General features: G+C 40.1%; 1 protein-coding gene and 1 non-coding gene across 3 annotated transcripts in view; one reads left to right on the top strand and one right to left on the bottom strand.

Moving 5' to 3' along the window:
• Positions 1 to 16,354, bottom strand: part of LOC120448693 (tyrosine-protein kinase Btk29A) — a 43,148-nt gene that overhangs the window by 26,499 nt on the left and 295 nt on the right. Inside the window, exons 1-2 of one of the 2 annotated variants that reach the window (XM_039630860.2) lie at positions 16,104 to 16,324; positions 13,526 to 13,798 (exon numbers count right to left, since the gene is read on the bottom strand). In XM_039630860.2, coding sequence (XP_039486794.1) covers positions 13,526 to 13,780 — 255 coding nt within the window. In that variant the 5' untranslated portion in view covers positions 13,781 to 13,798; positions 16,104 to 16,324. Of the gene's footprint in view, positions 1 to 13,525; positions 13,799 to 16,103; positions 16,325 to 16,354 lie in introns of those variants that run through there. The other variant, XM_039630852.2, reaches the window with a different exon arrangement.
• Positions 5,963 to 6,035, top strand: Trnak-uuu. The gene has a single exon. It is a non-coding gene; the product is annotated as a tRNA-Lys (tRNA).

Raw genomic sequence — 16,354 nt, 5'->3', positions numbered from 1 at the left:
ATTTCAATTCTCAATTGGCCGCCAAGTTGGCTTTTCCTGCCCCACACACACACACTAACACATATGTATACGCATTTTCAATTTCATTACGAATTTGAAGTTAAAGTTGAATTTGAATTTCTGCTGGCTCATGGTTCCGTCTTCCCCACTCGCTTCTCTTTTCCCCTTTCCCCTTCAACCTTTTAGCTTTTGCTTTAACCCAAATAGGTTTTGACTTTTTATGCACAAGTTTTATGTACACAAAGAGAAACTGATCAAAATATCTTCCAAAAGCTTAATGCTTATGTATCCTAAGGTTTTTATAATCAATGTTTTCAGTGGTGTATTAGAGGATTGTACTTCTTCAATGTATGTTTCAATATCTCAATCCTGCCTTAACACTTTATTTCAGCACAAAAAATATTAATACTAAAAAAGCTTCCTTTTTTCTCTGTACTTCCTAAACAACTTGAAGTTTCAAAAGCCCAAGAAGGAAGTTCAATTTCTTTTCTTGGGTTTCAGTCTTCGTTTTTTTACTACACTCCCCCTTCTGGTTTGTGTTTTTTGTACAGCTTTTGTTTTTATTTTTTTTCTTATTTTGAAATTGCTGCTTGTTTATTTGAGGTCTTTGTGTCAACGCTGTTGTTGATGAGGTTTTTATGTTGCGTCTGCCGTTGGTTGCCTCACTTTGTGTTTGGATAGATTTTTTTTCTGGGTTGCAGCGATAAGTTGGGGCCAAAAGCTAACCCGACAGCCAACAACGTGCTTATCTGCTGGTCCTCAAAAATTTCACTCTCCAAACTGCCTGTGTGTTCCAGCGGCATCCCCACCCCACGCCCTGAAAGTTATACGTCTTAGAAGGCAGCCTTTGTTGGCCGTCGGAGTCAATTAGGCCAATTACGTTGACTTAATTGAGCTGGCAGCGCTTTAAGGTCTTCCCCAATTGTTGCACCGTCTTGGCCGGGACTCTTCCCTCTCTCCTCTCCACACCCCTCCTCCAAAGTTGCCGTCAAGTGGCGGCACACGTGCAAAAATTACCCTTTGCGCAAAAAAAGAAAAAAAAGAAAGGACGTTGACGACGTTGCTCAAGTGCCGTCAAGTGGAATGCCAGGACGATGCCGAAAAAAGGAGCGAGGCGAATTTAAATGGCGCACATTTTTCGGCATCCAGTTAACGTAGTTTATTGAGCCTGTCAGCGCACGGAAATGATATGCATTACAGGGGATTTCTGAACAAATTGGCTATATAGTAGTAGGGAGAATGTACAAAGTAGTTTCTCAATGAAAAATAAATATATTGATGAGAAATCTCTAACTGTAACCTCTTTACCTCTACCTCTCTAACCTGTAAAACGGAGTAGATATAGTTATTTCTTAATAACCGAAGCGCTAAGAATACGCCATCCTTACTTTAACCTATAAATGTTTTAGTAATATGGCAATCTGCAACAAAGAATGCCTTATTAGCTAGCGCAGTTCATGCCCCTTTCCCCTTATTGAAACCAAAACGAACTTTCAGTGAAATGAAAAATTCAACGTAAATGGAGTGGGCGAGGTATAGTACCATTCAATAGGAGCCAAAAGCAAAGATGATGAGGAGGGGGCTGGGAAAATAGTCCGACAGCTAGATGACATCCGGCGTCTGTCAGCCCAATTCAACCCAGTTTCAGTATAGTTGGCCAGACGATGCTTCCTGAACACGCCAAGTTAGTTGGGAGGAAACGGAGGAGCTGGAGGAGCAGGAGGAGCATGTCGTGCCACTTTCTCGTGAATAGCCAACTAACTGAACTGAGTTGCGCTGAACGAACTGAACTGAACTGAAGCGAAATGGATGTAGAAATGAAAAGTAGAACTACATAACTGCAAAAAGAGTATGACTGCTAGTTATGGTTTCTGCTTTGATATCTGCGAACAAAGTTCTGACTTGGAGATATTTCCCTTTTGGAGGGAAGAGGTCAATGCACTCGCAGATACAAATGTATCTGTATCTGTGGCCAAAGGTTGCGCAAATGTTGAGCATGTGTTTCGACATGTGGCATCAATAAGCGAAATGGAGATGCAGCTGCTACTGATTCCGAGTGAAAACGAGCTAAAAATTGCCGGCAATTAAATTGAGATCTTTCAAACCCGTATGGAAATTTCCTTTAGCTAAAAACGAAAACTAAAGTGGTATACCCTGTAAAACAGGTTGTCCAAAATTCTGGTAAAACAAAAATGAAAAATAATAATATACCCTCCTTTAACGAAATGGAAAGGCCCGGACAAAATGAAACTCCACCAAGTGAAAGTCAATTAGGGCAACATTAATCAAATTGATTAACAAAATGCAGTTTGGCTCTCGAACATTTCAGAAATTGCCGCAAGCCAAAAAATAAAGCCATAAAATCACAGAATCAATATGGAAATGAAATGGTTTATGTCTGAAACCTGGTTGTGGTGTCGAAAGTTGGTTAAGCAAACAAAGCGAGAATAGAAACAAACTTCCTTCGGGCTCTTTCTTTAAGACATGGAAAATAGTTTACTTAATTATTCTCTGCTTGGTAAAATCGCACTCACCTTACATAATGTGCCAGACGAAAAACATACTTTTTCTGACCTTTTCTGCTGCACTCTGAAAATGGCAAAGGAATTTCCGGAAGCAAGTGGAAAAAAAGCCGTCGAGGGACCAAAGGTAACACAATATGCCAAGAAGGACAACAGGTTGAAACACGAAACGCACCTGTAAAGGTACCAGTGTGTATCCTTATTTAATTCTATTGTTAAAGGGAAAACAAGGAGGGTTGGGAAAGGAGCGTCCTAATGGCACAGCAATCACCTGTGCATAATTGAGAGAGCTGTCAAAGCAAAATGCACCCCAGGTAGGCAAAAAAAAAAAAACGAGGTGAAAATACAAAATATAATGAAAAATAGGGGAGCCGGCGAAGGAAAACGCAACAAAGTCCCGGAAAATTGAGTACCAGCAGCATAAAGAAAAACGATTAAGTGAAAATTGCCATTGCCGAGGGTCAAAGTGGATTGGGTTAGCAGAAAGAGAGAGCGTGGAAACTGAAGCGATGAGTTTGTAGAATAGGTGAAGAGAGTATACGCGGAAAATGTAATTACATTTTGAAGTCATCAAACATTTTCCAGAATTTCAATAAACTCTCAATCATGTTCAAGCTCACTTAATATAATTCAAAGCCCCTTGCAATAAAATAAAGTTACTCAATATTAACAACAAAAGAACTAAAATTAATTAAAATAGTACACTCGCACTGCGGAAAGAACACACCCTAGAATTGAATGCCTTCCCACGGTGCCGTTTAAAAGTGCTCTTAAAATTAGAATGATACAAAACCCGATTATATTGCTAGATGCACTCCACTGGACAGTTAAGTGAAGGCCCTCCCACTCCGCATCTGAATCGCCCACTCAAGACGAAGTGCATCCTCGAGGTTGAAGAGTGGAACCTTTACAATGTTGATTAATGAAAACCAAACTGCCTCATGTGGCATGTTAAAATGCCATTTCGGTTCGACTTTGAGCTGCGTAACGAATCGGGCAAGATATGTACTGTGTACACATGTTCCCTTCGATTGATCGAGGGGAAACTATACGTACATATATACATATGTATGTATATAGAGTGGGGGAACCCCCTGACAATTCCCATGATTGATTGCAACTGGGAGGGAGCGCTTCTTAAACTGACCGCATGTGGAGTGCGATTGAAAAATCGCCTCAAATAAATTATAACTGTAATAAAGAGAAAAGCAAGTATACAAAATGCCTTGGCGTAATGGTTTTTCAATTTCCCCAACCTCCTTGGTTTTTTTTCCGGTTAATTATTACAATTTCACGCGTAGGAGCGGCGACGGGCGATAAATTTCAGTTAAAAGAAGTATGTAAACAAAGACAGCCAGCCAAGTTGTTTCCTTGCCTTGCATCTCATTCCCCAGTTTGGTGGAAAATTTATGCATTTTTCCAATGAAAACGAAAATTTTCCTTCGCATAGTCTGAGTTGTTTTCGCTGCTCTTTCGGTGCTCGTTCCCAGCCATCAAAAGGACATGGTTGGCTGACTCGGATGTTCTGTTCTGTTCTGGTCAAGTAATTAATTTTAGTGTGGGTAATTTGTGCTAAATCATTCCATGTTCATCTATGTCGGCTGTCTTCGCCTCTTCCTGTCAACAGAAAAAAACTGAACTTCCTCTACGTGGTTTTATCGCTAAATTTGCATTAAACTGAAACCCGTATATCACATTAAAAATTATATCTATGCAGATTATATGTTGTGAAAAATATTGTAAGGTATTTAAAAATGTACCTTCAGAAGCGGGAGTTACTAATATACTTTACGAATATATTTGGTTTAATACAAAAATACAACGTACATACATATATTTTGAAAAATTTCAATAATAAAATGTAATCAAAAGATATTTTAAGCTCAAAAATTTAGTGTGTATCTTTCTTGTATTTTTGAGATATTTAGTATACTTAAGTTGAAAGCTAAAACTATAGTTTTTGGCTTACGTCCTGAGAAGAGGCACCAAAGCATGAACTGCTATGTTTAGCTGGAATTCCCCAGCACATGGGAGTGATCCATCATTGGGTCGCAGAATAAAAGAAATAACTGAGGAAATCTTGGGAAAAACGAAAAAGCGTTGGCGATGAAATTAACGATAAGACAAAGTTCGAAGTTGCCTTCGGGCAACCCTAATAATTAAATTTATAGAAAAGAAAAGACAACGACAGAGTGGAGAGGAAAAATCGAATCCAGATAGGCATCAAGAAGAGCTTGCACATTCACATACATACAGCTGATCAATCAGCGATCCCCACTCCCCACTTCCCACCGCTTTTCCTCTGTAAACTCTATAAATATGAAAATCGTGACTTGAACGCTTAAAAAGCGCTTAAAACGTATTAAGCAAACATACACATATGGAAAACTTGTCTGCCGCGGAGACAAAGAAAAAGAGGAATAATTGAAAAGTGAGTGGGGAACAAAGTGCGATAGCAGGGGACCCAAAGAGATAAATGTGCTGAGGAAATTGTCAGTCATAAGGTCAGCGGCGAGTGGATCCGAAGAAAACCCCTATCCCAAAAAATTCCTATCCCTCGAAATCTACCCAATATCAAGCAATTACATGCAAGAGGAAAGGGTATTTCTTTGACAGCTGTGGAAAACGAAGGAAAAGCCGAAGTCCAAAAACTGTACACATGTGTATACCCCTACGCACGAGCATTCTCAAGCATTTTTAAGTATTTTCCTCTGCTTGGTTAGCTGTTTAAATATATGTATATGCACATACAAATTCCTTCTTCGGATATTTGGAGGGAAACATTTGGTCGCTGCGCCCTTTGTCTATTTCTGTAGCAATTCGTGTTTATTTTTATGTTTTGATAAATGCATTTCTCCAGCCGCATCCCATTCACAGACATCGGCGAATCGTTGGGGAGGTCGTTCACTGCATTTCATCTGCTTTTTCATCTGCCCTGAATGGGAACTCTAATTGGGATATCAATACAAATCGGATTAATTTTCGAATTCGATTTTGAGCGGAGACCATTTAAAAATTTCACGGTCTAAGGTTTTCATAAAATCCATTTTATTTTTCCATTTCCATTTCATTATGATTTTATAATTTTAAATTGGTATTATTTTTCTAAAAATACAGCAGTACTTTTATGCATATGCATACAAGTCTAAAAGCATCATTTCTTTATTTAGAATTTTTTATTTAGATTTTTGACTAGAAAATCAGCAAATTTTTTGTTGTTATAGAGAAAAACATTTAGTGACAGACATGTTTAAATATTAAAATAAGTTTTCAATTTGAAAGAGACATAAAACAGTTCTAAAATGATGATCGACTTGCGAACACCTTAGTCACAGCAACAAACTTAAAGAGAAAGTACAGAATGGCAGAGCGCCAGAACTGTTCTCTCGATTTTGGCGATGTTTGCTCTTATTTCGTTTTTCGCGACCCTGTTGCCATGTGCCCGGGTAGCTCAGTCGGTAGAGCATTGGACTTTTAATCCAAGGGTCCAGGGTTCAAGTCCCTGCTCGGGCGATCCATTTTTTTGTACTTTTTAATTCCATAACATTTTTCAGCACAGACTAATTCATTTTTATAAATATTTTTTCATTCGTGTGGGAAAGAGCTGGAGGCTGTGATTCATTCATAAAAATGTGCATGTGCAACAACATAATTAGGCCAGGAAGAGGGCGTTAAGCTTTGATTTAGAGTGAAGCTTCGATAAAACGTACCCTTTTACAGAACAACATTGATTGGAAAATAAATATTTCTTGCTTAATAAGGCGACTGAGGAAGTCAACATATTCTTAACAGCATATCCTAAATTTAGTAATACATATAGTTAACTTAGCAAATCTGATAATTAAAAATAATATCTCTATTATTGAAAATGGGGGAAAAAAAAGAAACTGCAATAATCAAGACTTTAAGTAAGTGCCCGTAAAACCCAAGTTTTCAGGCAATGTTTTCACTACGTTTTGATATAAAGTTCCATTTATCAGGGTAACACTGTAGCTTGGACTGACGCAACCGCATACTGGAGCTGATACACCAGCAGAGAACACAAGCAACGCAAGCCGCCGGGGCAATTTGTCTGGGTCGAAACTCTGGAATCCTCCTCCTTCTGACAGAAACGCAGTGTCTGCGCCAATTCCTGACCGATGACTGCGAAACGCCTCCCAAAACTAAAAATGGAAAAAAGAAAGAGCCACGAGGTGGTGACCACTCCGCAATGGCGGCGGGTGAAAGAGCTGCCTGGGAAACTGTAATGGAAACCGGAAATGGGGTGGATGCCAAGCAGATTGAATCACTGGACATGCCTACATGTGCCACATGTGATCCTATGCTGCAGTCGGGAAAGAAATGAAAAAGTGAAAAAGTCACCGGCTGCATTTCATATCGGGATCTTTTACACGACAGATTCGAGGGAATTTTGATTTGGCGAAATTGCACTGGAAGCGGAAATTAGCCGGAGTGGCAAAAGTGGCAAACGCCGAAAGTCATTTATCATTTTGGACATTTTGCAGGCAGTGTGTGAATATTTTGCTGCCCGTCTGCTTGGACAATTGCTCGCATGATTTTACAGTTACGCATTTTATAAGAATGGGTTAATGAACCGTGGAAAAAACTCTTAGTTTAAATAAAAAAAAAAAAATAATAAATAAGAAACTAAATTTGTATATTTTCGTTTGTTACAATGATGATTATGTAAGTTAGCAACCAATTTTTTGTTAATAGTAAGTTGTAAGTACATTTAATAGCGTGCCTAGTTTGCCAAAATGGCACAAAGCTATTGAAAACGTAAGCTCCTTGTGTTAATGATTTATGCCAAGTCGTAAATGTTCACCGACTTGAAAAAGTAATTTTGAACATTCGCTGTAATTACATTTTTTCCCACATTTTTTCCCACATGTCGAAGGCATCTTTTTTTAACTGTCCGCGTTTACGTTTCGTTCCATAGTACTCTAGCAACGGCCTTTGTGTGGGCCAAAATAAAAACGAAGGAAAGTAAGTATCGCACGCAGCTTAAACAGAACCGAAACGACAACCCACATTGAGTTATGAAGCTAACCCATCCCTCCCCCCGCCAGATGCGATCTACCGCCCCTATTTCGCCGCCAAAAGGCCATAAAGTACAAAACAGCTAACAACTTATGGCGATCGCTGCTGAGGCGGCTGCCGATGCTGCTGCGGCTGCTGAAGAAGAAAAATATGTGTTTTTTATGATGACTCACGGGGCGAGCGGGCCGCGATAAGATCAATCATCAACCACAAAGGTGGAAAGGGGGAAGCTACAAGCTCTCGACAATCTGGAACTCGGCGACCGAAGTCGCGTTTGCGGTCTGCGTCTGGCCATTCAGACCATCTTTCATGATAACACTATTGAATACGAAAGTAGACAAGTTTTGGGAATCGTTTCCAGATACAGTGCGTTTCGCAAGTGAACGGAACTTGACTTAGAATACAGCTCTATAATTGGAATGAATATATTTAATTACCATCTGGACTTAATTTATTGAAACAACATTAAAACATGCTAAAATAACTTATTTATTTCGAATTTATACTACCGAACCGCACTGTCCCACACATGCTCACACATTTGGTTGAAACCGGCTTTGATTTCTAATTATTGGGGATCGGTTTGTTTTTTCTGGGTCTACAGTTTTTTTTTCTTTTTTCTTTTTGATATTTGATTCGATGGCTCGTGAGCTTTAAATTAACAGCGGAAATAGCTGAAGCGATAATGCCAATAAAAACGCTTAAGACTTTTAGTTTTTCCCTAGAAAGGCGTTTATTTTCGAACTTAATTCCAATTAAACGATTGTTTATTGTCTCCGGCAGATAATAAGGCGTAAAGGGTGTTTAGGCTTAGCCTCACTTGCTGTGGGAGCGACCAGATTGAAACTGGGCTTTATGTTTATGGCCAACTTTAGGGTTTCTGTTCTGGGTTCCCTGTCTGAATGTAATAACTCAATGTCAGCTCGTGGGCGAAGGAAAACAAAGGCAGCCAGGAGGACGACGAATAGGAGAGATTCATTCAAGGCAGCATAATGAAGCATGAAAAGCTTAAGCTTCAACAGACAATGCGACGTCTGCAGTCCAGGCACAAAAGGTATGATATATATACATATGTACATACATATATATAATCCTAGACCCTGTGGCCCTCTTCCTTCTGGGATTTACAACTCATTAGACGATGCAAAACCATCATTTGGCATTCAAGACACGGAGGATAACACCGAAAACACCTCCATTCATCGAATGAATCATCTCGCGGTCTTAAATCCGTTAATAGGCAAATCATGTACCAGCAGACCACCAATTGTCCAACAGGTTTTCCTTATAATTTTATTATCATCATGCTCCGTTCGAGTTCGAGTTCCAGTTCGAATCCGAGTCCGAAGTTGGAGTGTTACCTTTTCGATTGTGATTCATAATTGTTACAAGTGCTTACGAAAAGGGCTTGGTCTCTGCACAATTGAAATGTATTGAGCATATGTGCACATGTAAATGGCTCGAAAAGTGCTTGTAATTAGTCAGCATATGTCGGGCTGTCATATGGAAAGGGGAATCAAATTTGGGATTATTGTTTCCAAGAATTTTGAATGCCCTCCTAATTGATTGCTTTTGGTTATAAAAAAAAGCTTGACTAAAAAATATGACTTTACATTCGAGGTAACAAAAATAGTTTGCATTATGATATTTTGTTAAGTGTTTCCTAATATACCCTGCGCATCAAGGGGTAGCATTCTTAAACAAGTAACTGTAATCAGGCTTAAGCTTCTCGGTCAGTTAGCCTGCGGTCATTTGCCACTGCAACTGGCAACCGCAAGAGAAGTCAGGTTGTATTCCAAGGTCCAGGAACAGAGTCATGCCATCCGATCATTTTCGGAACTGAAAAGAAGGCCAACATATGTCAGAGTCAGGTTTCCCCAACCCCAGAAGACGACCAAAACCAACAGAAGACGAGGCTTATCAAAAACATTTTGGCTTTGGCGCCAATTTCGTGTTAAATAAAATGCAGCGCGAAGATTTATAAAGGCATAAAGACAGCGATTGGAAACGGGACCACCCAACATATTCAAAAATATTCAGCTTCGCTTGCTAATTTGTCAGCATTGAAAGGGTGATGGAGGAGGGGCAGAAGAAGGTGGTGGGGAAAAAAGAGCGATGCGGGTTTTGTAATTCTACGAAATCAGCTTTAAGCCATTCGGCGGAGGCCTCCCAAAGGTGTCAATTCGTGAAGAATTTTAAAATGCATGCGATGAGTAATAATCCCCACGACAGACACATATTTCTCTTTCACCATAGCGGCTTAAAAACCCGCGTAGTGGAATAAGAAAATGTTGGCGGCCAGCAAAGTGATAAATTTAAACGTCTAATTGGGTATATGGCTCACAATTGTGGCAGATTGATCAGCAGCTCTAGGCCCGCTTCACAAACAGCAAAGATACCTTCAAGTGCAGCTCGTAAAAAGATAAAAAAAAACCAACTCCCCGAAAAGTCGTTAAAAAATTATTTTCGCTGCGTATCGGCTACTGGAGAGGATTAGTCCTCGTCCACACTGTCTCACAGGCAAACATCAATAATGGGGAAAGCATTTACAGCATTTACATTTACGAGCCAAGGTGGCAAGGAACTCCAGCCCAACCATGTGCCATATGGCACCTCCATTAGCCAAAGGGCAGTGGCCATTGGCTCTAAAATAGATATGGGGAAAGGGTATATGCACATTATATATTTATCTTTCGGAGCTATAAATACATCAGCTATTGGTAACCAGGGAAATTGTCTTTGAGTTCAGCTGAAAGGGGGTTAAATTTATCTATGTAGGGTTACTTAGGGTTAATCGATTTTGTTTTGAATAATTTTGTATTCACCGATTCATATATTACTTGTTTTTGCCAACGTTAACTAAAATTAGTTCCTAAAAATGTTAGGAGCTTTAGTTTTCTGTCCATCTTTGATTGAAAGTGCATTCCCACATTCGTTATTCACACTTCGCCCCCAGTTCATTTCCCCAGTTAACGCGGATTGCGTGGCGACCCGCCTCCTTTTGGAGAATTGTTATTTACAGCCTTAATCTGTGCGAAATGTATTTGAGAGCAGAACGAACGCATTGGCACGGAGCGGCGAGCGTAGAGAACTGCAAAGTGTTGGCAAACAAAAAGTCCAGCTTCAATTAGCATACCATGGCGGTGAGCCATAGAGGATGGCATGGCTCCACCTCCAGCACCCCCAGTTCCTGGCCCCCAGATCCCACTTCACTACAGTTCACTCTTTTTCCACTCGTGGGACTGCGACTGTAACTGGGACCTAGCCCAAAGCTGCGATTTTTATGACAGGTTAATGACACAACTACGACAACGATGGTGCTGCCGCTGCTGATGATGAAGCCAAGGCGGGAGTGCAATACCCACAACCAGTAAAAATACAAAACAAAAAGCTAGAACATTATATTTTAATTAACAAATAAAATGAACATTAACCAAACAAGAAAAGTATCAAAAAATTGATATAGAACGTGAGGCTCAGCGGAATTATATTAGAAGGAAAAACAAGGTGATAGCTGTTGCTGATTCATAAGTGATGCATCTAATATAGGTTCCTATATAAATCTTTTACAGTTTTGCCCGGACTTGAATATTGATGCTCCTTAACTAGTTACGTCTATATGCTACAATGTTCCCTAGTGTTTATTCCATTTTTTGCTAGTGTATGAGTGCAATGACTAGGTGGCTAGTCGGATGAGTTGGCCGACTCAGCTTGTTGCTGGCTAGCCATTAATCAGTACGCCCTGCGTCCAAAGGTCTGACCCCAATAAACATGACAGGCTCAAACATTGGATTACCAGGCAGGAAGAAAGGAAGACTCAGCTTTAGCGAGTTGGGGTGGGACCACACAAAGAAGCCACCGCGAATCAATCAATTAATTGCACATTTTCTACACGAGTTCATCGAACCCCCGAACTCCGCAGCAGCCCTTAAATTAGGGACAAAAGAAAAGTGCCAAAGGAAAACCAGCGAATACCAGTGAATAAATGTATGGGAAAATGATGGGATCGAGTGACAGGAGTGATTGACACCCAACTGTCGTTGGTTGTCTCCTGAAATTGGAATAGAGTTTAGGTCTGGCTGCAGTGATTAAGGTTCCTTTGAGGTTCAAGGAAATGGAAAATGCTTAACATGATTTATTATTCGATTTTAATGAAGTGGTTCACCATTGGGAGACCTACTTATAAAGCTTAGCTCTATAATGGAATAAACTGAATTTCAATCAAGCATAAAATGTATATTTATTGCATAATTTCAGGCGTATTCCCCAGAACGAAAAGTCCAATCTAATTCAATTACGATATTCAAACTTGGCACATAAAACTAGTATTTCCCAGGGGGTTTTCCCTCTCAGTTCAATGCTTACCTAGGACTAAAAATGCGTCCTTTTGGGCGTCAGGATAATCCTTTTAATTTAGGCACAGGCACACGAAATTCGAAATTCGGGGTGCGGCAAAAGTAGCAACAACAACAACAACAGCAGCACAGGGACTCACGCACATACACAAACGCACCACGCACGCACACAAAGGCAGCTGGATACACTTGAAAAACTTTTACCTTGGGTGGGGCGTTTTCTTCTCTCTTTTTTTTCGCTGGCTTTCGGCTAGATTCGCAAAAAATTTTCCAACGACGCCATGGAATGGATTTGCGATTTAAATGTTTTATTTGGGTGTTTTCTTTATTTCAGCTATCTATAGGATGCACTGCACTTTTGCAATCATTTATATGATTTAGTAGATATAAAGATTGTTTAAAAAGTTATAAGGGTGGTTTCACTTAGCCGCTGAAAACCAATACAATTTTCAAGGGTAGCGGCCGGCGCATTAGAAAAATGTTTGTAATTTGAAAAGTATTGCAAATAAACAAGTTACTGGAGACTTAAACACACTCTTGTTTTTTTGTAAATGTCATGCAATTCAGAAAGATATTTTAAAACCACTATAACAAATTCTATTAAGTATGATTAACAAATTATTTGAAAATTTACAGCACGTCCACACGCGACGATGTCAGGATAGAAACTCCTGCCACGGTTACTGAACTTCATCCAGGATATTCAGAGGGAAACTCAAGGGAAACTTCGCTTCCAATTGGAACGGCATAACGGGATAGGACACCGAGTCTACACCCAAGGACTTTCGAGGGTGGGTTTCACACACATTGTGCCGGCTAACAGCTGCTTTTGTGTGTGTATATTTTCCATCCCCCACAGTGCTTACTTTCCAGCCGGAGACTGGATGGCGGTACATATACTACGGCCCAAGCCGAGCAGACTGGAGACTTTACCCGAAAACCACATTTGTTTTGAAACGAATGCAGCCGGTCGACGGAGCAGAGTAGCTCTTCCCGGGCCCCCGATGGTGAAAATTGCGAGCCGGTAGGTGCCGTAATGACGACGCAATAAATGACGAAGCCATGACGACAAGATGAGACGCCCACTTGAACATGCATAATGAAAGGACCCTCCTTAATTCACCATTTTGCCCAATTCAAAACGCACAGTTCCCGGTCCTTTGAATCCCATGTCCTGTCTTTGTCAGCCGGCCGGACAACTGACTAACTTCGATGCGCCTTTTGGCTAACATACTCATCAAATTTCGCTGACCTATTGTTTTAACAAGATAATTCATAACAAAGTCTAGCATACTGATATAAGCCTATTGAAGTATTAGCTAACATGTTATAGCAATTATTCACAGTTACACCATTTATATTAGGCGTATGATAAAATTTCCAGATTATCCACGAATTATTCCTATGTTATCTACCAATAGATAAGCTATAAAAATATATGTATACAGCAGCTTTTCATAATATTTTTGTTTTGTCTATGTTATCTACATTCTCATTTTGTGTTCGCTAAATTAGCCTTAAATTATGTTGATTCACTATTTTGGGTAAATTAGTGTTTGCCAAACGAAACCTGTTGGCTGAAATGCTGTACGCATTTGAATGACTCACCTCCACATTTTCCACATCGAAATAGCTGAAAGTTCGCTTGGTCAACTCAAACCATCGATGTTTGTAATTCACGGGGGTGAAACGCTTCTTGTTTTGAGCCCTTTTAACCATCGATCCGCTTTTCACGACGTCGTACAGCCTTTCAGACATCAGGTCCATTTTTGCCTGAAAGGATTTGCTGCTCGATCGCAGCGATGATGATGATGACTTAATGCTGCCATTGACATGTGAATTTCGATGTTTTGTGCCCATCATCTTGACAAGAAAAAGAATCTGGAAAGACAAGAAACATATAAGCCAACCAAAAATTAATGTTAATATTTACACGCAAGCCAAAACGATGTTAACCCTTCGTTGTGCCACCTAAAGATGTGGTATGAACTAATAGTAATTCCATATTTTTCCAGTGAACAAGGGCTTTTAGAAATCGTTAATAAGCTACATACATTTGTTGTCTATGTTTTGATTAATTTTAAGCATTGCATACGTATGAACATCAAATATTTAATTATACATTTCATTTTCCCATCGGCTAAATAAAGATTTTTAAATAGTTTAATAGGCCATCTTGTGGGACGTCAGAATGGATGTCGCATTGGCAAGCAGAGGGTTAAAATTAGAAGCGCCCAAAAAGATTGGTTACAACACACTCTGAAGCCAAGGCCATAAATCTATTTTTGGGGGGCGTGGGCGTGCGAATCTTTTCAGCGCCCCCCTCGAGGCATTGACCGTGGAACATGGAACCATTGGATCACTGAAACATTGGGGCACTGGGAGTTACCTGATTGACTAATTGCCGTGGGCGTTCCGGTTGACATCAATCAGAATGGGATGGCAAAAAGTAGGGGAAAATATAGTTATACATTTGCAGATACTTCATACTGGCTATTAATGCAGAAGAGAAGTGCCAAGGAAGGGAAGGGGAAGCCGAGTGGACAGACAAGTCAGGCAGCAAATCGAACGATTAAACGGACAATTAATTAGCCTCCGACCAGACAGAGACAGGGTATATATACCACATAGTATATAAACTAGTCAAGATCACTTGCTGACCTTGAAGTCGCGCACAGCGGATTAAAGGATTAGCCCCCAAAGCGGGATATTCCCCACTCTCTGGTCGCTTCCCTTTGCCACCTTTCCCCATCACTTCCATTTCGTGTTGCAAAGCGAGAAGCGTGTACACAAACAAACGGCCCGTTGAAAAGGAGGCTCCAACCGGAGGAGCAGCCACTATACGATCTCTGGCATTATCACACTTCAACAAAAGCTAACAAGACGCAGAGAAGGCTCCAGGAGCAAAGTGCTCTGGATACGGGTATCGGGCGCTGGAAACATTTGACCTTAACAATCCAGGGATTGTTTTCTAAGATCCAAAGAATTATCTAGTTAATAAGTCTAGTTTTTGGTAGTTTATATTCGTTTTAAATATGAAGGGGAATAAAAATTTGTAATTTCTAACTCCATTACAATTAATTTTATATCCTCCTGCTTCAGAAATCCGCTCCTGATCTCCAAGGAACATGAACGGACGCGTCTGGAACAGAGCGAAACAAAGCTAAAGCGACAAATGCTCGTGCGACAGCAACAACTGGCTGGATCTCCTGATCCACTCTGCCCCCTCCCCGTCTCCTGCAACACCCCCTGGCACTTTAATCAAGCGGAGCCGCTACGAAAACAGGAGCGGAGTGCGGGGGAATGGAACGGAATGGAGCGTAGAAAGAGGGGCCGAGAGAATCTTGAGCGCAACGCGCATGGCCATAAGTAATAAAATAAACACGGACCGAGGCACAGAAAGGAAAAAAGGATGGCAAAAAAGGCAGAAGGCGCAATGTGTACATAAATCTTTTTGGTGGAGCGAGAGCCTCAAAGACCTGGGCTATATGCACATCAATATACATACATATAAATGTATATATATATGTATATTTATGTACATATTGCGGGCGTGGTCTGGCAACTCGTTTTTGACTTTGAATTTCGCCACGCAAATGGTCGCGCTTAGTTTGTATTCTTCTTTGCAATTAATTTTTGTTTATTGTCGCGCTTTTTCTAGTCGCGAGGCGACGAAGAAGAAGACTGTAGAATCTGCGACCTTAGCAAGAATTTCAGTCTAATTTGAAATCAATTTTCGGCCTATTTAATCTGCAAATTTAAAATAGTATTAAATTAGTATTACTATACTTATAGTTAGCATAATAAGCGAATGTCTCTAGAATTAGTTTCTATTGTGACTGTGAGCTACAGTCGCCATTCATCCATCCTTATAAGAAACAAAACGCATATTCTTATAAGCGAAAAAAATAAAACTACCAGCGCAGTATAATCGTTTAAATGAACGCTGATTTATTTTTTGCCTTTTAATTGAAAAATGCGACATAGGAAATTAGAGTGCATCGAGCACAGAGTTTGCTTTTCTTATCAGACATAACGAGAATCCAATAGTTTCAAGCGCAGCTTTCTATGCGATTGAATAAATGCTGATAAGACTAAGAACAAAAGAAGTAATTCGATAGCGATAAAAAGGGGACAGAAAGAAGGAGTAAATAAAATTGATAACTGTGCCAGTTCACCAGCTTACCACAAGTGCCGTTGATTGAGCAATTTGAAGCAATGACCCGACCGCATAGCAACAACAATAACAGTAACTACAACACACCAACAGCGCACACCACAAATCACAATTCTCCAATTGGAGGGAGGACAGACGCAATGGGCAACAATAACAAATCACTTTCGTTTGCGCGGCGACGAGAGTAAATACGAAATATCAACCGACCGGCTTGTTCAGCATTTGCATACTGCGAAAAAAAAACTTTATAAACAATATAT

The sequence above is a fragment of the Drosophila santomea genome, chromosome 2L (assembly GCF_016746245.2).
Source record: "Drosophila santomea strain STO CAGO 1482 chromosome 2L, Prin_Dsan_1.1, whole genome shotgun sequence".
Lineage (NCBI taxonomy): Eukaryota > Metazoa > Arthropoda > Insecta > Diptera > Drosophilidae > Drosophila > Drosophila santomea.
Note: the sequence above shows the minus strand (reverse complement) of the source record. Positions and strands in the feature narration are given on the sequence as shown.